The 18515-nt window shown below is 43.8% G+C and overlaps 1 protein-coding gene across 2 annotated transcripts in view; it reads right to left on the bottom strand.

Moving 5' to 3' along the window:
* The window catches only part of LPCAT4 (lysophosphatidylcholine acyltransferase 4), a 124083-nt gene that overhangs the window by 36868 nt on the left and 68700 nt on the right, over positions 1 to 18515 (bottom strand). For both annotated transcript variants that reach the window (XM_073565012.1, XM_073565011.1), the window contains exons 2-6: positions 3316 to 3458; positions 2961 to 3178; positions 1567 to 1679; positions 1391 to 1451; positions 1228 to 1286 (exon numbers count right to left, since the gene is read on the bottom strand). In XM_073565012.1, coding sequence (XP_073421113.1) covers positions 1228 to 1286; positions 1391 to 1451; positions 1567 to 1679; positions 2961 to 3178; positions 3316 to 3392 — 528 coding nt within the window. In that variant the 5' untranslated portion in view covers positions 3393 to 3458. The remainder of the gene's footprint in view (positions 1 to 1227; positions 1287 to 1390; positions 1452 to 1566; positions 1680 to 2960; positions 3179 to 3315; positions 3459 to 18515) is intronic.

Genomic DNA, 18515 nt, shown 5'->3' with positions numbered 1-18515 from the left:
TTTCAAAAACACGCACAGCACATGGATGGTACACACGGACATACGGTTAGCATACGGATGTCACACGTATGCACACGAACACACGGATAGCTCCGGTACCGGTTTTTCCGGTACCGGAATTATCTGGACGTGTGAAACTGCCCTTAATGGGAGATCACCCATGGTGATAGCAAAGATCAGCACAGCAGCAACTATTCGGACTGGCACTTTTCCTCTGCATTCACTTCCAAGTCCCTTGCTAGTCTCGGTGCATCAGCATCCAGACTGGGTGTCACGTTAAGTGCTGCACCCAATCAGCAGTCACAGATCAGCTGCAGTCTTCAGTCCAATCAAGCAGTAGAAACATGCTTTAGATATTTTTGACTCTCTTCTGAGCTCATTGAGAATAACTTTTAAAGTAAAGGCCCCGTCTCACTAAGCAATCTCCGTAGCGAGATCGCTGCTGAGTCACAACTTTTGTGACGTAACAGCAATCTCACCAGCGAGATCGCTGTGTGTGACAGCGATCAGCGAGTGGCCCCCCTGCCGGTATCGCTGAAAGAAACCTCTGGACATTTCTTTGGATGCTGGTCTCCCGCTGGCCAGCATGCATCGCTGTGTGTGACAGCGGGAGACCAGCGATCAGGTGTAAAAAAATAATAAAAAAAATAAAAAATATAGTTATTCTCACCTTCCGACGTCGCTTTCAGCCATCCTGCCTCTTTCCACGCTCCGGTCCCAGTGATCCTTTGCATGAATGACCGCGAGACTTTGTTATCCCGCGAGACCGTGACATCTCGCGGTCATTCGTGCAAAGGATCACTGGGACTGGAGCGTGGAGAGAGGCGGGATGGCTAAACGGGACGTCGGAAGGTGAGAATAACTATATTTTTTATTTTGATACTATTTTCTACAGCGATAGCCAGCGATGCCGGGCGCTCGGCATCGCTGTGCTGATCGCTGGTGAAGCTGTCTGTGTGACAGCTCACCAGCGATCACATAGCGACTTACCAGCGATCCTGACACCTTCATATCGGTGTCGGGATCGCTGGTGAGTCGCTTAGTGTGACGGGGCCTTAAGAGAAAAACCCCTTTAGGTAACGTGTGTCTATTTTATATCATGCCTTCTCTCTGTCAAGTTTTGAAAAAGTCCTGGAAACCCCACTGAGTGCAAGAATATGGACAGACCTTTCCTTCGATTAGTTTGTTACCCACTTAAAGCCTCCATATTCTCTTTACTCAACTTACCAGCTTGTTAGGATATCTCATCAGCACTGGCTGTACAGGCACTCCAGCCACAAAGGCACCTACGAAAAGGCAAAAGAAAAGGAAAAAAGAAGATTGGTTATGAGTGCAAGAATATGTTTTCCTAATTCAAAATCATATATGTGAGCTTATGGTATTTAGTTACCAGGTTTAAATTTCAGTAAGACTTTTCCATTCCCATTTGTCCCTTCTGGGAAGAACAAAACCTACAGAAAAAGATGCAACAACTCAAGTATTGGAAGCCACAGAAGGAAATGAGAAGAAAGAAAGCAGTTTTGTAGACAATAGAGTGCTCTAGCGAACAGGAATTAGAACTCCAACCTGAGGCCACTCTCCGTGTGAGGTTGCTCGTCTCTTCACTTCCTCCACCACTTTTTTCCGCGATGCTGGGTCATGACGGGATACCATAATAGATTGATTGAATCGAAGGAGAGCTAGGGGAGATAGGACAAAACTGTAGCAAAATTCGGTTCAAATGGGGAATTATGAAATCCTTTTCAAGACCGCAACAAAACACATTACTTGTAAGTAAGGAGGAGTGGGCACGGCTTCTACAGGATACAAATGTGCTTTTATAATTACCTTAAATCTTATTTTATAAGCCATTCCGTCCACGTGGATATTGTCTCAGGCATACTCGCCACATGATGGATACTGCAAGCATGACTTTCATGTTCCTACAAATTATTCTGAAATCCTCTACTAGTTTCTCAGAGGTGCCTATGCATGTAGAACATAGACAGATCAACAGGACATAGGACAATGGAAATCTAAAATTCTTCCTGACCAATAATCCTGTCCAGCTTGCCAACATAGGAAGAATGCATGGATTAAATGGTTAACTATAAGCTCTTGTTGGGCAAAGTCTCTCCCAAGGATTGCCGTACGGTCTCATGGTAATGTGAGCCACTCTTCACTGGTGGGCAAAAGGACCACTTCTGAATAAATATCCCTTAAAAGAAGCACTCCCATAAAATGTATTGCCTAGACTTATACATAATGCAGCATGAGTGTTAATACAATCACCAGTCACTGTCTTCCCGTTTACAGCCCAGCTCCGGTCCCCTTCCAACTCATGTGAATACTACTCTGACTCGCTGGATAACGGGAACTTGATTTTACCATGCAAGTCTATGGAGTGTCAGAACGAGACTATAGGCTTAAATTTTAATAATGACTTCTGGCTCACATATAGCTCTTAGGGTGATCCGGCAAGTCTGGATAGAAGTCACGTGATCCAGAAGCAGCACTGGATACCAGAAAAGACAGTGATCGGTGAGTAAATGAATGCACTTCCATTACATATACATTTAGACAGGTTTTAAGAGTAAGACACATTTTGTGGGAAGCGCTTCTTTAAAGAGAGTTGGTCTACACAGAATAATTGTTCAAACTACATAAAGGCGCTTGGTACACCATGGCGTGGCCAAGAATTAAGTGCACCTTCCCACCTGTTTTCCATCTATCTCTGCCCTTTTCTGGCTCTATAAAGCCATATCTGTCAAAGAAGAGTGGGGGGAAGAAAATGGGGAATAGAGGGAAAACAAATAAGTGGGAAGAATCACAAATGTTTGGCCCTGCCATGGATACACCGAGCGCAAATGCTTGGTGTGAACAGTCATTCTATGCTGACAGACTACCTTTAAGCTTATGAATACTTGTAAAATTACTCAGATGCACTGGGCCTTTCATAAAATTACAATTATTCTGCTCACCTCCAATCACAGGAATGTTGAGATTCTCCACTCTGGACACAACGGATGGGAGGTCACACACCACAGTAACAATGGGATCAAAGAAGGTGGAGTGAGGGGCCACAACCAGAAGTGGGGCCTCAGAGCTGGAGGCACGGCGTCCACGGATGGTGATCCAGTGGAAACCACACATGAAGAACATAGTGCGGCTTAGAAGGTAAATCAGATGATGTAGAATGCTGTGTGCATAAGCAGACACATGGAATGGGAAATGGAGGAGGAAGAGATGGGAATAAAATGAACATGTTGCATTCCATAATGAGGACATAGAACACTATATTCTTCCACTAACTACTAGGAATAGCTTTGAACTTACGTGCGTCTGTATCTTATTGGGTGGCTGAGATCTTCCTTGGTCATCCCAGCTACGCGCAGAGCGGCAATTGGCCACATCAGAAAGAGGAAGATGGCAGCCAGTAGGAAACGTAAGGGGAATAGTATTGGACCCAGAACATAGAACTAAATGAAAAAAAAAAAAATACAAAGAAATGATGAATAAAACAGAACATGACTTACACCGGTGTACAATATGCAATTCCTGTCCTACAAAGAGCTTAGACCAACACATGTTTACGCCGAACATCCATCTCTTTTTCTCCCTTACCAATATCGAAGAAGACGGTGGTTAACACTAACAAAATGATACTATATTGCATTACCGACATTTTTAACAATATCATCTGTAGCCATATGAGTTCTTTGCATTAAGCCCCCGTCACACATAACGATGTCCCAGCGATCCCACCAATGATCCGACATGGATTGGATCGCTGGGACATCGTTAGACAGCCCCAGCGATCAGGACCAGCGACGCTGGACGCTGGTTTCTAATGTAAACGTTGGGTATCCAGGAGCTGCGGCTCCTGGATACCCGCTGTTTACCTTGGAAACCGGCGTACATGCTGGTTTCCAAGGTAAACATCGGGTATCTAGGAGCCGCGCGTCTCCTGGAAACCCGACGTTTACATTAGAAACCAGAGTCCAGCGTCGCTGATCGCTGGTCTCTCGCTGCCATACGCAGCGATGCGTGCTGGGCAGCGGGAGACCAGCGACGGAAAAACGGCCCAGGCCGCTCGAGCACGATCAGCGATAACCGGCAGGGGGGCAGGTCGCTGATCCCCATCACACACAGCGATCTCGTTGGCGAGATCGCTGATGTGTCACAAAATCAGCGATCCTCGCTAGCGAGATCGCTGTGTGTGACGGGACCCTTACAGACAAGCCATGAGAGCAGGTGATGGGCGCCTGTAAGGTGTCCCTGTGAAAAGCTAATAAATTATTAAATGTTTCCGAACTACAGATCATCATCTAAACCTGATCTCAGTATCTAGGTTCACTTTAAATTGACTGTCAAGTGAAATTGAAATGGTCAAACATGGGGAGGGGGGCCATTTCCTAGGAAGTCCAATTTAGAGATCAATGTAAACATCCTACTAATTGGCTTTCTAGGCCTGAAGCCAAAAACTACACAAGCCAAAAGACTGCAATAACAGACAGTGACAGAACCCCGTTTCATATAATGTATATCAGTTTTATTTTAAGCATTTCTATTCTATTATCTCGGCCTTTTGAAATGTAATAAATTATGTGGACAAAGCATAGGGTAACAGATAACATACCTTGTGCGCAGTCATTGTAAAAACAGCCAAATGCAAATCTAAGAAGTTATTAGTGATAGCTGCACCTTGTTCCAGAGGCTTGGAGGATTTTCCAGTGTGTTTGAGATCCCTTTGCACTCTCAGATTATATAGGAGCCCGTTAGCCATAGCCATGAATATTCTAGGCCAACTCCCTCATGCATGTCTCCCCTTTAAGGTATGGGCCTCCTATACGCTAAAGATATTCCATGTCTGTTTGGCTGGATTAGCCCTTTAATCACACTTGTTTTGTAAATGGAATTGTTCACCGGCTATAGAGAAGTAGCCAATACACAACATCAATGATAATGAAAGTCACTGCGACTTGCAGTGCTTGGGCACCTGTATTAAAAAATCTCCAGTGCTGGGTAATATCAAGGCGAGCTACTAAAGAACCGCAGCCCAATTGTTCTACAGATTGTGGGGCTTCAGCTCATTGACAAGCAACAAGATTTTCATGTCCTAATTAAATGAATCAGCCTGATCATTAATGACTATAGAAAGTGTGTATCAATTTTCTTTTTATTGTGAAACAAATAGGACAAAATAACTGAAAACTTCCATTCATTCTCCTAAATTACAGCCTCCCTTTGCGGCAATTACAGCTGCAAGTCACTTTGGATAAGTCTCTATGAGCTCTCCACATCTTGCCACTGGGATTTATGGCCATTCCTCAAGGCAAAACTGCTCCAGCAACTTCAAGTTAGATGGTTTCATGTGAACAGCAATCTTCAACTCTGACCACAGATTCTCAACTGGATTAAGGTTTGGGCTTTGACTTAGCCACTATAAAACATTTATAAGTTTCCTCTTAAACCACTTGAGTGGTCTTTTAGCAGTATGCTTTGGGTCAGTGTTTTGTTGGAAGGTGAGCCTTTGTCCCAGTCTCAAATCACTGACAAAATTAAAACAGGTTTTGTTCCATCTATCTTCACCTCGACTCGGACCATTTTCCATGATGCCGAAAAACATCCCCACAGCATGATGCTGCCACCACCATGTTTCACTGTGGGGAAGATAGTCTTGGGGTGTTGAGCTGTGTTGGTTTGGTACTAGGCATAGTGTTTACCTTGGGGGCCAAAAACTTCAATTTTGTTCTCATCTGAACACAGCACCTTCCTCCATACATTTGGGGAGTCTCCCACATCTTTTGGCAAACTCAAAACAAACCTTACAATTTGTGTGTTTAAATAAGAGCTTTTTTTCTGCCCACTCTTCCATAAAGGTCACCTCTATGGAGTATACAGCTTATTGTGGTCATAGCGACAAACTCCAGTCTCTGCTAGGTAACTCTGCAGCTCCTTCAGGGCTACCTTTGGTCTCTGTGCTACCTCTCTGGGCTGAGAGTTTTGGTGGGCGGCCCTCTCTTGGTAGGTTTGTTGTGGTACTATTTTCTTTCCATTTGCTAATGGATTTGATGGTGCTTCGGTGGATTAGAGATTGGGCTTTTTCGGGGAGATCTCCTTGGTCTTCATGGTGTTTGGTTAGTGGTGCCTCTTGCTTAATGGTGTTGCAGCCTCTGTGGCCTTTCAGAAAAGGTGTGTATATACTGACAGACCATGTGCCACTTACATTGCACGCAGGTGGACTTCCTTTCACCTTTCACTAAGCATGCGACTTATGACGGGCAAGTGCTGCACCAGAAAAAAAAAAAAATTTGCATAGCGAAAGGGATGAATACTTATGCACATGACAATTTTTAGTTATTTGATCATATAAATTTAACTTCTACTGACATTCTGCTCACTTCACCAACTTAGACTATTTAGTGCTGTGCATCACACACAGATCAGATTACAAAAAGATTTAAATACATGTGCCAGAGAGTTCACATGGGTATGGAGCCGGGGGGGGGGGCAGAGATGACAATGAAGCCGTCCAAGGAGCCTGGGAAACGACCCAATATGGATTAATTTAATTATGTACCGTGGGGCACTTTGATCTGGGTCACCCAGCTTCATATTTTTAATTGTTTTTACATTTCCTTGCTTGTTGTTTTTGTCCAATAAAATTACACTTTTTTTCTAATTTGAGAGTATGCACATGGTTACAGGTAGCCGGTTTCCTTTTCCCCGTTTGATTTCTACCTGATGTAGCACCTCGATCATACATATACTAGCTTTCCAGTTAGTTCTTTGCATTGTGGTGCACTCTATCATACATCAGCCTATAAGTAGTGAACCTGTCAGGCCTCTGCAGGGCGCCAATGAAGCAAGAGGAGTTCTCTCTCATTATAGCCATTGCACCAATATACTGGCTGTATACCAGTCTGAGAAGAAAAGTCTGCAGTTACTCTGTGAGGCCTGACTGACAAGTTGTGAAAATGTGTGATACCGCACAAGTCATGATACCCAATGCAGGTGATTGGTCACGTGATCGATTGTATGCGCTTTGCAGATTTATGCTCATTAGCGTATCCTCCGCTTCTCAATGCTCCAGCAGAGGAACGTCTAGTAGGCATGTGAAAGAAAGTATGTACCGTAAATCACATACAATGGTCATGTGACCACACAGGGATTAAAAGTCATATTGTGACAATTCAGCAGTCTGTAGGCACAGAGGGATTGCAAACAGTATTGACTGGGATGCCAAGGGCCCACCGGTAACCAATTCCAGGGCCATTACTTTTCAACTACATGCAAGTGTGACATTATCCTCAATCACAAATTTATAACAATGAACTATGTTATTAAATGAATAAGATGACGCCTTTGTCTGTACATAGTGATTCAAGCATATTGTGCCAAATTCTGCTGATGGCCCACTGGAGGATTCTCCTGTTTTCCCATAGGCCAGTCCAAGCCCGATTGCAAACTTATCTTCTTAAAGGCAATCGGTCACCAAGTTTTCGCTATGTAATCTGATTGCACCATAATGTAGAAGCATAGAGTTTGCTGTAATTTTGAGAAAATCCCCATTTTCTCTGCTGCAGATCTACAAGTTCTCTGAATGCAGAGCTCTGTAAAACCCCGCCCCTGATTGGCAGCTTTCTGTGTACACTGTGCATGGGCAGAAAGACGCCAATATGGAAGACTACATGGCAGAAGGTTTACTAGTCTACTCAATCTTCTGCTAATAAAACAGGGATTTTATCAAGGCTACACTAAACAGCCCAGTAAGTGACATCACTGGAATCAGGGTTTCTCCCATACATTATACTACTCTCAGATTAGGTGGTGAAAATCTGGTGAAAAATTCCCTTAAAAGAAGAACTCCCATTACAATTTGTATCCTGTTAATATACTGCAGTCATATTATATAGCATTGTGTACTAACAATTGTTCATTTTGCCTTTACACCCACTTAATTCTTCGGTTTCCCATTAGTTCTATGACATCACGCAAGTAAAAATTGACTAGCTGAATCATTCTAAGTGCTAGAAACAGGAAGTCAATTTTCTCTGCACAAGTCATGAGTGACTGCAAAAGTCTATGGTGGGAAGGGGGTGCAGCTGTTTCTACATAGAGAAAAGAGAAGTAGTATCTGGGTACTAAAGCAAAATGAACAATTGTGAGCACACAGGGCTATATAATATGACTGCATATATTGAGAGAATAAAAACTCTGATGGGAGTTTCTTTAAGACTGGACAACCCCTGTGCTGGCACTGCTCCTGTATCTGTGTCATCCTACTGGGGTCAGAACACACAGTTAACTTTTAATAGTATGTGCAAATACAAGGAAAGATAAAAAGGGGCTGTCCGCTACTGGACAACCAATTTTGAATGCCAAACAAAACACCACATACTTGCCTCCTGGGCCAGCGGTGCATTTAAAGTCAATCACAGGAGTGGATCTTGCCCAATGAGGAACGTCTTTCCTAAAGCTGGAGTCACACATAGCGACTTACCAGCGATCCCGACAATGATATCAACGTGTCAGGATCGCTGGTAAGTCGCTATGTGATCGCTGGTGAGCTGTCACACAGACAGCTTCACCAGCGATCAGCACGCCGAGGTGAGGAGCGAGCCCGGGAGCAGTGGACAAGTGTGCCTGCTGTTCCAGTCCTCCACCAGCAGAGGGCGTGCCTGCATCCCTGGCCTCTCCTGGCGGCGTCCTGCTGCCTCCTGGTCCCCAGCGTGCGGCGGCAAACTTAAGGTACACACTCCACGGGCTCCTGGTCCCCAGTGTGAGGCGGCACCTGTAACTCGCTGGTAACTAACGTACACATCGGGTATCCAAGGGACACGCGTCCCTTGGATACCCGATCTGTACGCTAGTTAACAGCTGATCGCTGGTCTCCTGCCTGTCACACGCAGCGATGCGTGCTGGCCAGCGGGAGATCAGCGACGAAAAAAAATGTCCAGAGGTTTCTTGCAGCGATCAGAGATACCGGCAGGGGGGCCTGTCGCTGATCGCTGTCACACACAGCGATCTCGCTGGTGAGATCGCTGTTGTGTCACAAAACTTGTGACTCAGCAGCGATCTCACTAGCGCGATCGCTATGTGTGACGGGGCCCTAAGGCATACATAAGTCTGCACAGAGCAGATCACTTAAGTTGCCATTACTGTATTCTGTAGTCAGCATGTGCCCCTATACAGGGATATTTACGATATGACAAAAGCATTCATGTGTATCCTATTCTTTTACATCCATGAGATATCACAAAGTTCAGCATTATCAGCCACTTATCACATTTTATAGCTTCACCATAGCTGGATAGGAGGTAAGGTGTGAAGATAGGAGTAATCTAATGGGAGCTATGTAGATAAGAAGAATTTATAAGCAACAATATAGTGGCACATCAAGGTCGTCTTGATGATAATGCGCCAGCATTCTCAGTGCCTGATGATGCAACTTAAAAAGGTCTTCGGACCGAAACGTCGTCATAGGAAGCAGAATAAAATGTAAGGCTTTTTTCACCACTGTCTGAGGCGCTGTCTTTTTTATCTAAGGCTGGTTTCACATTTGCGTTAAAACAACGCTGCGCCCTGCGTCGTTAAACCCCGCCCCGAGCCGGCTCCCTGCCCGCCCCATCCGGGATCACCACCTACTTTCGCATTTGCACGCATGCGATCGGCGCACCCTATCTTTAGCATAGGGTGCGCAGATCATGCGCTGCCAGTGTGAAAGTAGCGTGCTGCGCACTTTTGACGGTGCGCCGTGCGCGCCGAAATGCAGCATGTTGCATTTCGGCGCGCACCGTCAAAAGTGCGCAGCACGCTACTTTCACACTGGCAGCGCATGATCTGCGCACCCTATGCTAAAGATAGGGTGCGCCGATCGCATGCGTGCAAATGCGAAAGTAGGCGGTGATCCCGGATGGGGCGGGCAGGGAGCCGGCTCGGGGCGGGGCTTAACGACGCAGGGCGCAGCGTTTTAACGCAAATGTGAAACCAGCCTAAACTGCGTTCCAAATTATTATGCAAAAAGAGTTTAGGAGTGATAAGGTTAGAAATTTTTGTTTGTCATTTAAACTCATTGATGGTGATGTGTGTCAAGATACTGTCACACTTAGTGATGTACCAGCGATCCCGACCAGCGATATGACGCGGTCAGGATCGCTGGTACATCGCTAGGTGGTCGCTAGTGAGCTGCCACACAGGCAGATCTCACCAGCGACATCGCTGGGGACGGGGATCGCTACTTACCTGTCAGACGCGGCGATCCTGTGTCCTCCCGCCCGGCTCACAAGTTATAGCGATATTGCTAGCGACATCGCTTAGTGTGACAGGCCCTTCAGGGCTCTTTATATCACTGAAAGCAATTGCAGATACCTGTGCAAGTTAGTTTGGCAGGTGTGTCCAAATAAAGGCAAGACTACTTAAGAAGGCTGTTCCACATTATTAAGCAGCCTACATTTTTTGCCAAAATGGGAAAGAAAAAGGATGTGTCGGCTGCTGAGAAGCAACAAATTGTGGAGTATTTAGGTCAAGGCATGACTACAAGCAACATTGCCAAGACACTTCATCGTGATCATCGCACAATCAAGAAGTATGTAGCCGATTCCCAGCACACACGTGTGCGTGCTGATAAGGAAAAATTGAGGACTCTTTCCAACAGGCAATTGCGTCAGGTTAAAAGAGCAGCTGCAAAAATGGCTTGTCATAGCAGCAGACAAGTTTTTGAAGCTGCTGGTGCCTCCAACGTCCCCCGAACAACAAGATGCAGGGTCCTTCAGAGGTTTGCAGCTGTGAGTAAGCCATCCTGTCGACCACCTCTATCCACTGCACACAAGCAGAAACGGCTCCGGTGGGCCAAACGATACATGAAGACTGACTTCCAAAATGTTTTGTTCACCGATGAGCGCCGTGCAACGCTCGATGGTCCAGATGGATGGAGTGGAGGATGGCTGGTTGATGGACACCCCATGAAAACACGGCTAAGGCGCAAACAAGGAGGAGGTGGAGTAATGTTTTGGGCTGGAATCATGGGGAGAGAGATTGTCGGCCCCTTTAGGATCCCTGAAGGGGTAAGGATGAACTCCATAATCTATGTGGAGTTTTTAAAACAGCACTTCCTGCCATGGTTCAAGAGGAGGAACCGTGCTTTCCACAGCAAGATCATTTTCATGCATGATAATACACCGTCTCATGCTGCAAATAACACATCTGCTTCTCTTGCTGCTATGAGCATAAAAAATGACAAACTTATGGTGTGGCCATCACCTTCCCCTGACCTCAACCCCATTGAGAACCTCTGGAGCATCATCAAAAGGTGTGTCTGATGGCGGGAGGCAGTTCACATCTAAGCAACAGCTCTGGGAGGGTATTCTGTCCACATGCAAAACAATTGAAGCACAAACCATCCAAAAACTGACAAATTCAATGGACGAGAGAGTTCAGAAGCTTCTTTCGAACAAGGGGTCCTATGTGCAAATGTAACATCACCTAGAATAAAGTTTTGACATGAAAACTGTTTGATTTCATTTTGTAATAAGCTGATAATAATGCTTATAATTTCACAATTGACCATTTTTTTTGTTCAAAATAAAAAGGTTGAAAACTCTGCTGTGCATAATAATTTGGAACATGCATTTTGAGTGTTTCTTATTTTTAAAAATATACTGTTTTCATAGGCAGTTTGTTCAAAAACATTGCAATTATACTAGAATATTAGATGACTGGAAAATAACAATGACTGCAATCCATATAGGTAATTTAGAGAAAATATGAGGAAATATTTTTTGCATAATAATTTGGAACACTGTGTATTGCAATTCTCAGTCCAGTCCTCTGATACGCTTACTTTGCCTTACGCCAGTTTCACACATGCTGATATTTCCGGTACTGGAAAAACAGTACCAGAGATATCAAGTCCGTGTGTGTAATACTTGTGGCATACGTGTGGCAACCGGTCACTAAAGCTGTGTTCCCAGCCAGGCTGAACTGCGGTGACCTCAGCACCGTGAGAAAAAGTACCACATCCTGGATATCACTGAATGAAATATTCCAGTTGCAAATCTTCATTACATCGCAAAATGCTTTAAATGGAACCTGTCAGCAGGATTGTGTACAGTAACCTACAGTGTCAGGTCGGTGCCGTTATACTGATTAAAATGATACCTGGGTTGATGAAATCAGTCTTGTGGCTGTTTATTAAACTTTATTTTCAGTTTTGTATGTGTGCTCTGATTAGCTATTCATAATGCAGACTGCTGACAGGTCACTGTTCCCTCACTGACCTGCCCCCTAGTTTGCATAATGAATACCATCACATACTGATTTAAGAAAAAAAAAAAAAAAAACACGCATCTGCAGGCTGGTGCCAGCCGCACCATAATCGCATGGTTACTGTGCACTTAATCCCTTTTAGAAATATACTTGAGCGAGGAGGAAAAAACATTTTTGAATATGGCACCCGCCGTGCCAGTGCAGTAGCAGCTATCGGTTTGTATAGAGATCCAATAGCTGCTGTTGCTCAGGCGCCATCTTGCTGGAGAAGGAAAAAAAATATATCCTCCACCAAGATGGTGCCACCCACGCAATAGTAGCTGTCTGCGATCTCTGCAGGCGGCGCCATCTTGGAGGAGGACTTTTCTTATCCAGCAAGATGGTGTCACCAGCGCAACTGTACAGTACCTCTAGGGGTGAGACCAATGACAAAAGTAACCAAAACAGCCAAAAAGGATGCGAACAGAGAAATGGTCTGTGGTCACCCCCTGGGGAACCACCCCTTTTACAGGAGTCGTCTTGCTAATTCCCTATCATTTCTACCTGTTGTCTGTTCCATTTACACAACAGCAGGAGAAATGGATTCAGAATGTGTGTTGCTTCATAAGTGGACAGGCTGATTTCACAGAAGTGTGATTGACTTGGTTACTTTGTGTTGTTTAAACGCTCCCTTTATTTTTTTGAGCATATATTTCAAGATACACAGCCCCCCCCCCCCTTTCTATTTGTGCAAATAAATTGCTGCCATATTGGTTATCACCTTTACGTTAGCCTCCTATCTAACTACTAGTAACAAAACGATTCTTCATCACAGAAAAAAGGCAGCCTTATTTGCCAATACCAGGACTCAATATTAACCCCTTAGTGACCAAGCCAAATTTTTTAAATCTGTCCAGTGTCACTTTATGCAAGAATAACTCTGGAACTCTTCAATGGATCCCACTGAATCTGAGATTCTGCATCACTTTTTTAAACTTATTTATTTTTGTTAGAAGTTGATCAGCAATTTATCCTTTTTCCAACAATTTTTTTTTTTTTTTTTTTTTTTTAAAGGGGCCACATTTCATTTGAAGTGACTTTGGGGCGGGCCTATATGACAGAAAATACCCAAAAGTGACACCATTCTACAAACTATACCCTCATCAAAAATCACATTCAAGAAGTTTATTAACCATTCTGGTCCTTCAAAAGGAACTGAAGCAATGTGGAAGGAAAAAAAGACGAACATGTTAACCTTTTTTCCCCAAAAATTTTACTTTAGCGCCAAATTTGTTATTTTCACAAGGGTAACAGAAAAAAAGGGACCCTAAAATTTATTGTGTAATTTCTACTGGGTACGCAGATACTCCATATGTGGGGAAATACTACTATTTGGGTGCACATCAGAGCTCGCGTTTGGAGAGCCCCTGATGTGCCTAAACAGTGGAATCCCCCCGACATGTGACCCAACTTTGGAAGCTAGACCCCTCAAGGAATGTATCTAGATGTGTGGTGAGCATCTTGAACCCCCAGGTGCTTCACTGACATTTCTAACTGTGGTGTAGTGACCACTGTGTCCACTAGGGGGTGCTGTGTGGGTGTCCCAGGACGAACAGATAGCCTTGTCCAGAGTGGTAACAGGAGCAGGGTGCTAAAGGATCGTTATGTATCTCAAGGTGGGTGGCCTTGGGATGGAGGCTTGTTTATGTGCTGATCAGCAGAGCTGATCTTTCGTTCCAATGTGTCAGGGAGAAGTCTCCAGGTAGCTGGTGAGACGGGCGTGACCAGTTACCTACAAACCCACCCAGGGGGTGTTTAAGAACGCTATTGTAAAGTGTGTATGAGTGGTTGAAGGACCTGTGATGAGGTCATAGCCATGTGACCCGGTGGGCGTGGCTACGGACCATATAAGGTGGCCAGGGTAGGTCACATGGAGTGAATGCTGGGACCTGGTTAGTCCGTTTTGGAAGGTCCCGTCTGAGAGATGGGGCTGTCTTCCTGACAGCAAGTGAACGCTGTGTTTTAATGGCTGCACGTGCCTGATAGTTCCCTGGAGGGAATGGACGTCTGCAGCGTGGTGAAGCAGCCATGAGGTAAACCCAGAGAGGGGATATAACTGGGAGGCTGAAGAGCCTGCGTATGGAACATTGCATAACCTGTGTGACCACAGGCTTAACAGAGGGAAGCTCTGTCATGGACGCTATGCTGTTTTCTATTGCTTTGATGGTTTTGATGCATGAATAAACTGCATGGACTGTTATTTTATGGAAAACCCGTGCCGGATCTGGTTATTTGGTTGCCAAGCGAGTATCCCCTACCTGAATAACAGCGCTACCTTACATAACAGAGCTGTGAAAATAAATTAATTGTACCTTTAGCCACAATTTTTTTTTATTTTCACAAGGGTAACGGGTGAAAGTGGACCACAAAATTTGTTGAGCAATTTCTTGAGTGCGCAGATACTCTATGTGGAGGAAAACTGTTTGGGCACACAGCAGGGCTCAGAAAGGAAGGAGTGACGTTTTGAAATGCAGACTGATGGAATGGTCTGCTAGCATCATGTCGCATTTGGAGAACCTAAACAGTGAAAATCTCCCAGACGTTACCCCATTTTGGAAACTACACCCCTCAAAGACTTTATCCAGGGGGTATAGTGAGCATATTGAATCAACAAGTTCTACAAAGAATTTGGTAACATTAGGTAGTCATACTGAAAATTTTCATTTTTCTTCATGAAAATGTTTTGGCTCCAAATTTGTAATTTTCACAATGAATAATACGGATCACATAATTAGTCGTGCAATTTGTCCCGAACGAGACTATACTCCATATGTGGTCAAACTTCAGCTTGGGCACATGGCAGGGAAAGGAAAGAGCACCATTTGCCACCTAGTACAGATTGTGAACGCCATGTCACATTTGAAGAGCCCCTGACATGCAAGCAGCAGAAATCCCCCACAAGTGACCACATTTTGAAAACTAGACCCCTCAAAGAAATCTAGGCGTGCAGTGAGTATTTTTAACCCATAGGTGCCTCACAGAATTTTATAACATTGATATGTGGGGATATGACTTTATGGAGAATTGCACATTTGCCAGTTCAGTACCCATACATTGTGTCCCCATACAGTGTAGAGCAGCCACATACTGTAGCTCCCCCATACATTGTGCCCAACTTGTGTTTCTGGCAATACCCACCCGTAAATGAAGTGCCTTCTCTCCATTACAATAATGCCAAACACGTGGGGCTCAAAAGGAAGTGAGCATTTGGATTTGGGAGCGCTGAATTCACTGGCTTTTGTTTGAGGGGGCAGTCGCTTTTCCAGTCTTTGTTCTACCAGTAATGTGGGAACCACCTATAGTTCCTGTGACAGACCTGAGTGGGGGCTGGTTTTGTGCAGGATAATTTAGGGATTCTATTGATAACATTTTGGGGTACATAATTTTCGATAGCTTCGAGAATAAGGCTGGGATCATATTTTTGTGTTCTATGCTGAGCACTTACGTCTGGATTTCTGTGTAAATCCCACAAAAATGCGATTCAGACAAAACCTCCCAACTATGAGGCAGATAGAGACACTTTGTACTCCGTTTTGCATCTGCTCCGGCAGTCTATACCTTTTCAGGTGTGCACAGATCTGTGGGCGACCACTTCTGTGCTAAAAAGACGCCTAAAATGATAGGACATTGCCGGAACCCAAACCAGTCCAAAGTGACTCCATCTGCCTCGTAAGTGAGTGGTTCCATCCGGGATTTTGTCTGAATCGCGCTCTTTGAGAACTTACATGGAAACCCAGCGCTCAGCAAAGATCGCAGGATAAATATGAGCAGAGCCTTATTCCAATTTTTAGGAGGTAGAATGAACAAAGCGACAGCAGTACAAGAATAGATTTTTATTTTTGCACAGTGCAGATTTTTTCTTCAGGTCGGTGCGATTACAACAATACCAGATTTCTATCCGGGTTTTTGTTTAAGACTTTTCTGCTATCACACAGTAAGGGTATGTGCACACGTTGCAGATTGTTGTGTGGAATTTTCTGCGCGGAATCTGCATGTCTTGGCAGAATTCGCAGGTCAAAATCCACACGTTTATGTGGATTTGGCCTGCGTTTTTACACCTGCAGATTCCTATAATGGAATGGGTGTAAAAACGCTGCGGAATCCGCACAAAGAATTGACATGCTACGGGAAAAAAAAAAAAAAAACACTGCGTTTGTGTGGATTTTTTTCGCAGCATGTGCACAGCAAATTTTTTTCCCCATAGAATAACATACTGTAAATCTCTTGCGGATCTGCAGTGAATCCGCAGCGGCAAATACCCTAAAAATGCTTTTTTTTATTATAAAAAAGGGGTTTTTGTTGCTATAGAGCTGTAACTTATATTTTGGTGAACAGAGCTCTACAAATGCTTAGTTTTTTGGTACCATTTTGGGGTACACTGCATTTTTTGATTGCTTTTAATTCAGACTTTTCAGACGCAAAATGACCAAAAACTAGCAATTCAGTTATTGTTTTTTTATTTGGAGGGGGGATTGCACTGCTCACTATGTGGTAAAAGTGATAAGACCGATTTGTTCGTCGGATCGGTACGATCCCAGAGATAGCATATTTATATTGTTTTTTGTGCTTGCTCTTGTTACACACTAAAAAACAATATTTTACCAAAATTAATTTCTTTTTGTATCGTCATTCTGAGAGCTTTTTTTTGCAGGACAGTTTGGCGTTTTCATTTATACCATTTTTTTTTACGCAAGACTTGATCGCTTTTATTCACTTTTTTGAGAGTCAATATGATGAAAAAGCAACATTTTTTTGGCTTGTTTTTTATCTTTTTTTTTTTATGGCATTCACTAAACGGAATAGATAACATGCCAGTTTTATAGATCAGGTCGTTGCAGATGCGGCTATACCAATTAGGTATACTTTTTTTTTTTACATAGTTCCACTGTGGGACATGTATAATTTTTATTTTGATCACTTGTCTCATACAGTTCAGTGCTCCTGTACAGCAGTGCATGAGAGCAGTCAGTGTCTGACTGACTGTCTGTGAGACTCAGCTTATATAGCTGGATCACACAGGCCATCACATGACCTCAGGGTACAATGGTAACAATCAGGACACGCGATTCTTATCGCAGGATCCGATAGTTACTAAAGGGGTCTTTTGACCCCCTTGCAACAAGTTAAATACCGCTGTCGTGATTGACAGCAGTATTTAAGGAGTTAATCGTCCCCAATCGGACGCAAAACCAGCCGGGTCAGATACTGCAGGGTGTTAGCTGTCATGTACAGCTGACGCCTGCGGAAATCGCCACCACCAGGTGGCGCTATTCCCCATCGCCGTTTTAAACCTGCAATGAGGGAACAAGGACCCTTAAAGACTACCGTTTTAATGCGTATTGGAAGTTGTAAAGAGGTTAATGCACAACAGGATACAGTAGACCCCATGATAAATGCACATGTTAAGGCCAAGGTTGTTTGATCAGTATTTTGCACCTGCGTTGCCTCGGCCTTTATCTTGGGGCCAGCTGCATCCTGTAGCGCATTAATATTGTGTCCTGGTATTGGTAAATATGGCTGCCATTTTCTGCAATTTATTTTTTCCTCTAGTAACAAAGTGGCACTGAGTGACAGTGTTGTTGAGAAGTGAAAAAAAAAAAAAAAAAAAAGCGAGGAGCAGCATAAAGGCTCATCTTGTCATTTGTCAATTTGCACAAATATATGATCAAATTTAAAGGGATTATCAGACTTCCCAATTAAAAAAATAAAAATAAAAAAGGAAGTGCATGCAATTAAGAAATATGATCTTTAAGAAATAAAAAAAAAAAAAAAAAAAAAAAAAAAAAGATATATAGATATATATATATATATATATATATATATATATATATATATATATACACACACACACACATACACACACACACACACACACACGGTGAGGGTGCTGAGTATAGGAATGAAGCAGACCGATACATAGACCCTGTATGAAAGTCTGTGAGGTGAAGCTGAAAAACTAAGTATGAAAGAATCGGTCACGCTGTCCACTCACTTCTTTCGTAATTAGTTTTTCAGGTTCTCTCAAGACACTAAACTTTTACATTTTTTTTTACATGTTAGAAGCCCTTTAATCGTATGCAGATCAGTGCGTGTCTGGGTGGATCCATATTCGGCTCTCTTCGAGCTCCTCAGGTCACAGCTAAATACACTTCTGCCTCTTGAGCTGCACCCTACTAAGAGGTCTATTGGAAGACTGTGGGGGTCTCAGGACTCAGACACAGACCTGA

Source organism: Dendrobates tinctorius, unplaced genomic scaffold, assembly GCF_039654945.1.
Source record: "Dendrobates tinctorius isolate UK_male_01 unplaced genomic scaffold, ASM3965494v1 ptg000516l, whole genome shotgun sequence".
In the NCBI taxonomy this organism is placed as follows: domain Eukaryota; kingdom Metazoa; phylum Chordata; class Amphibia; order Anura; family Dendrobatidae; genus Dendrobates; species Dendrobates tinctorius.
Note: the sequence above shows the minus strand (reverse complement) of the source record. Positions and strands in the feature narration are given on the sequence as shown.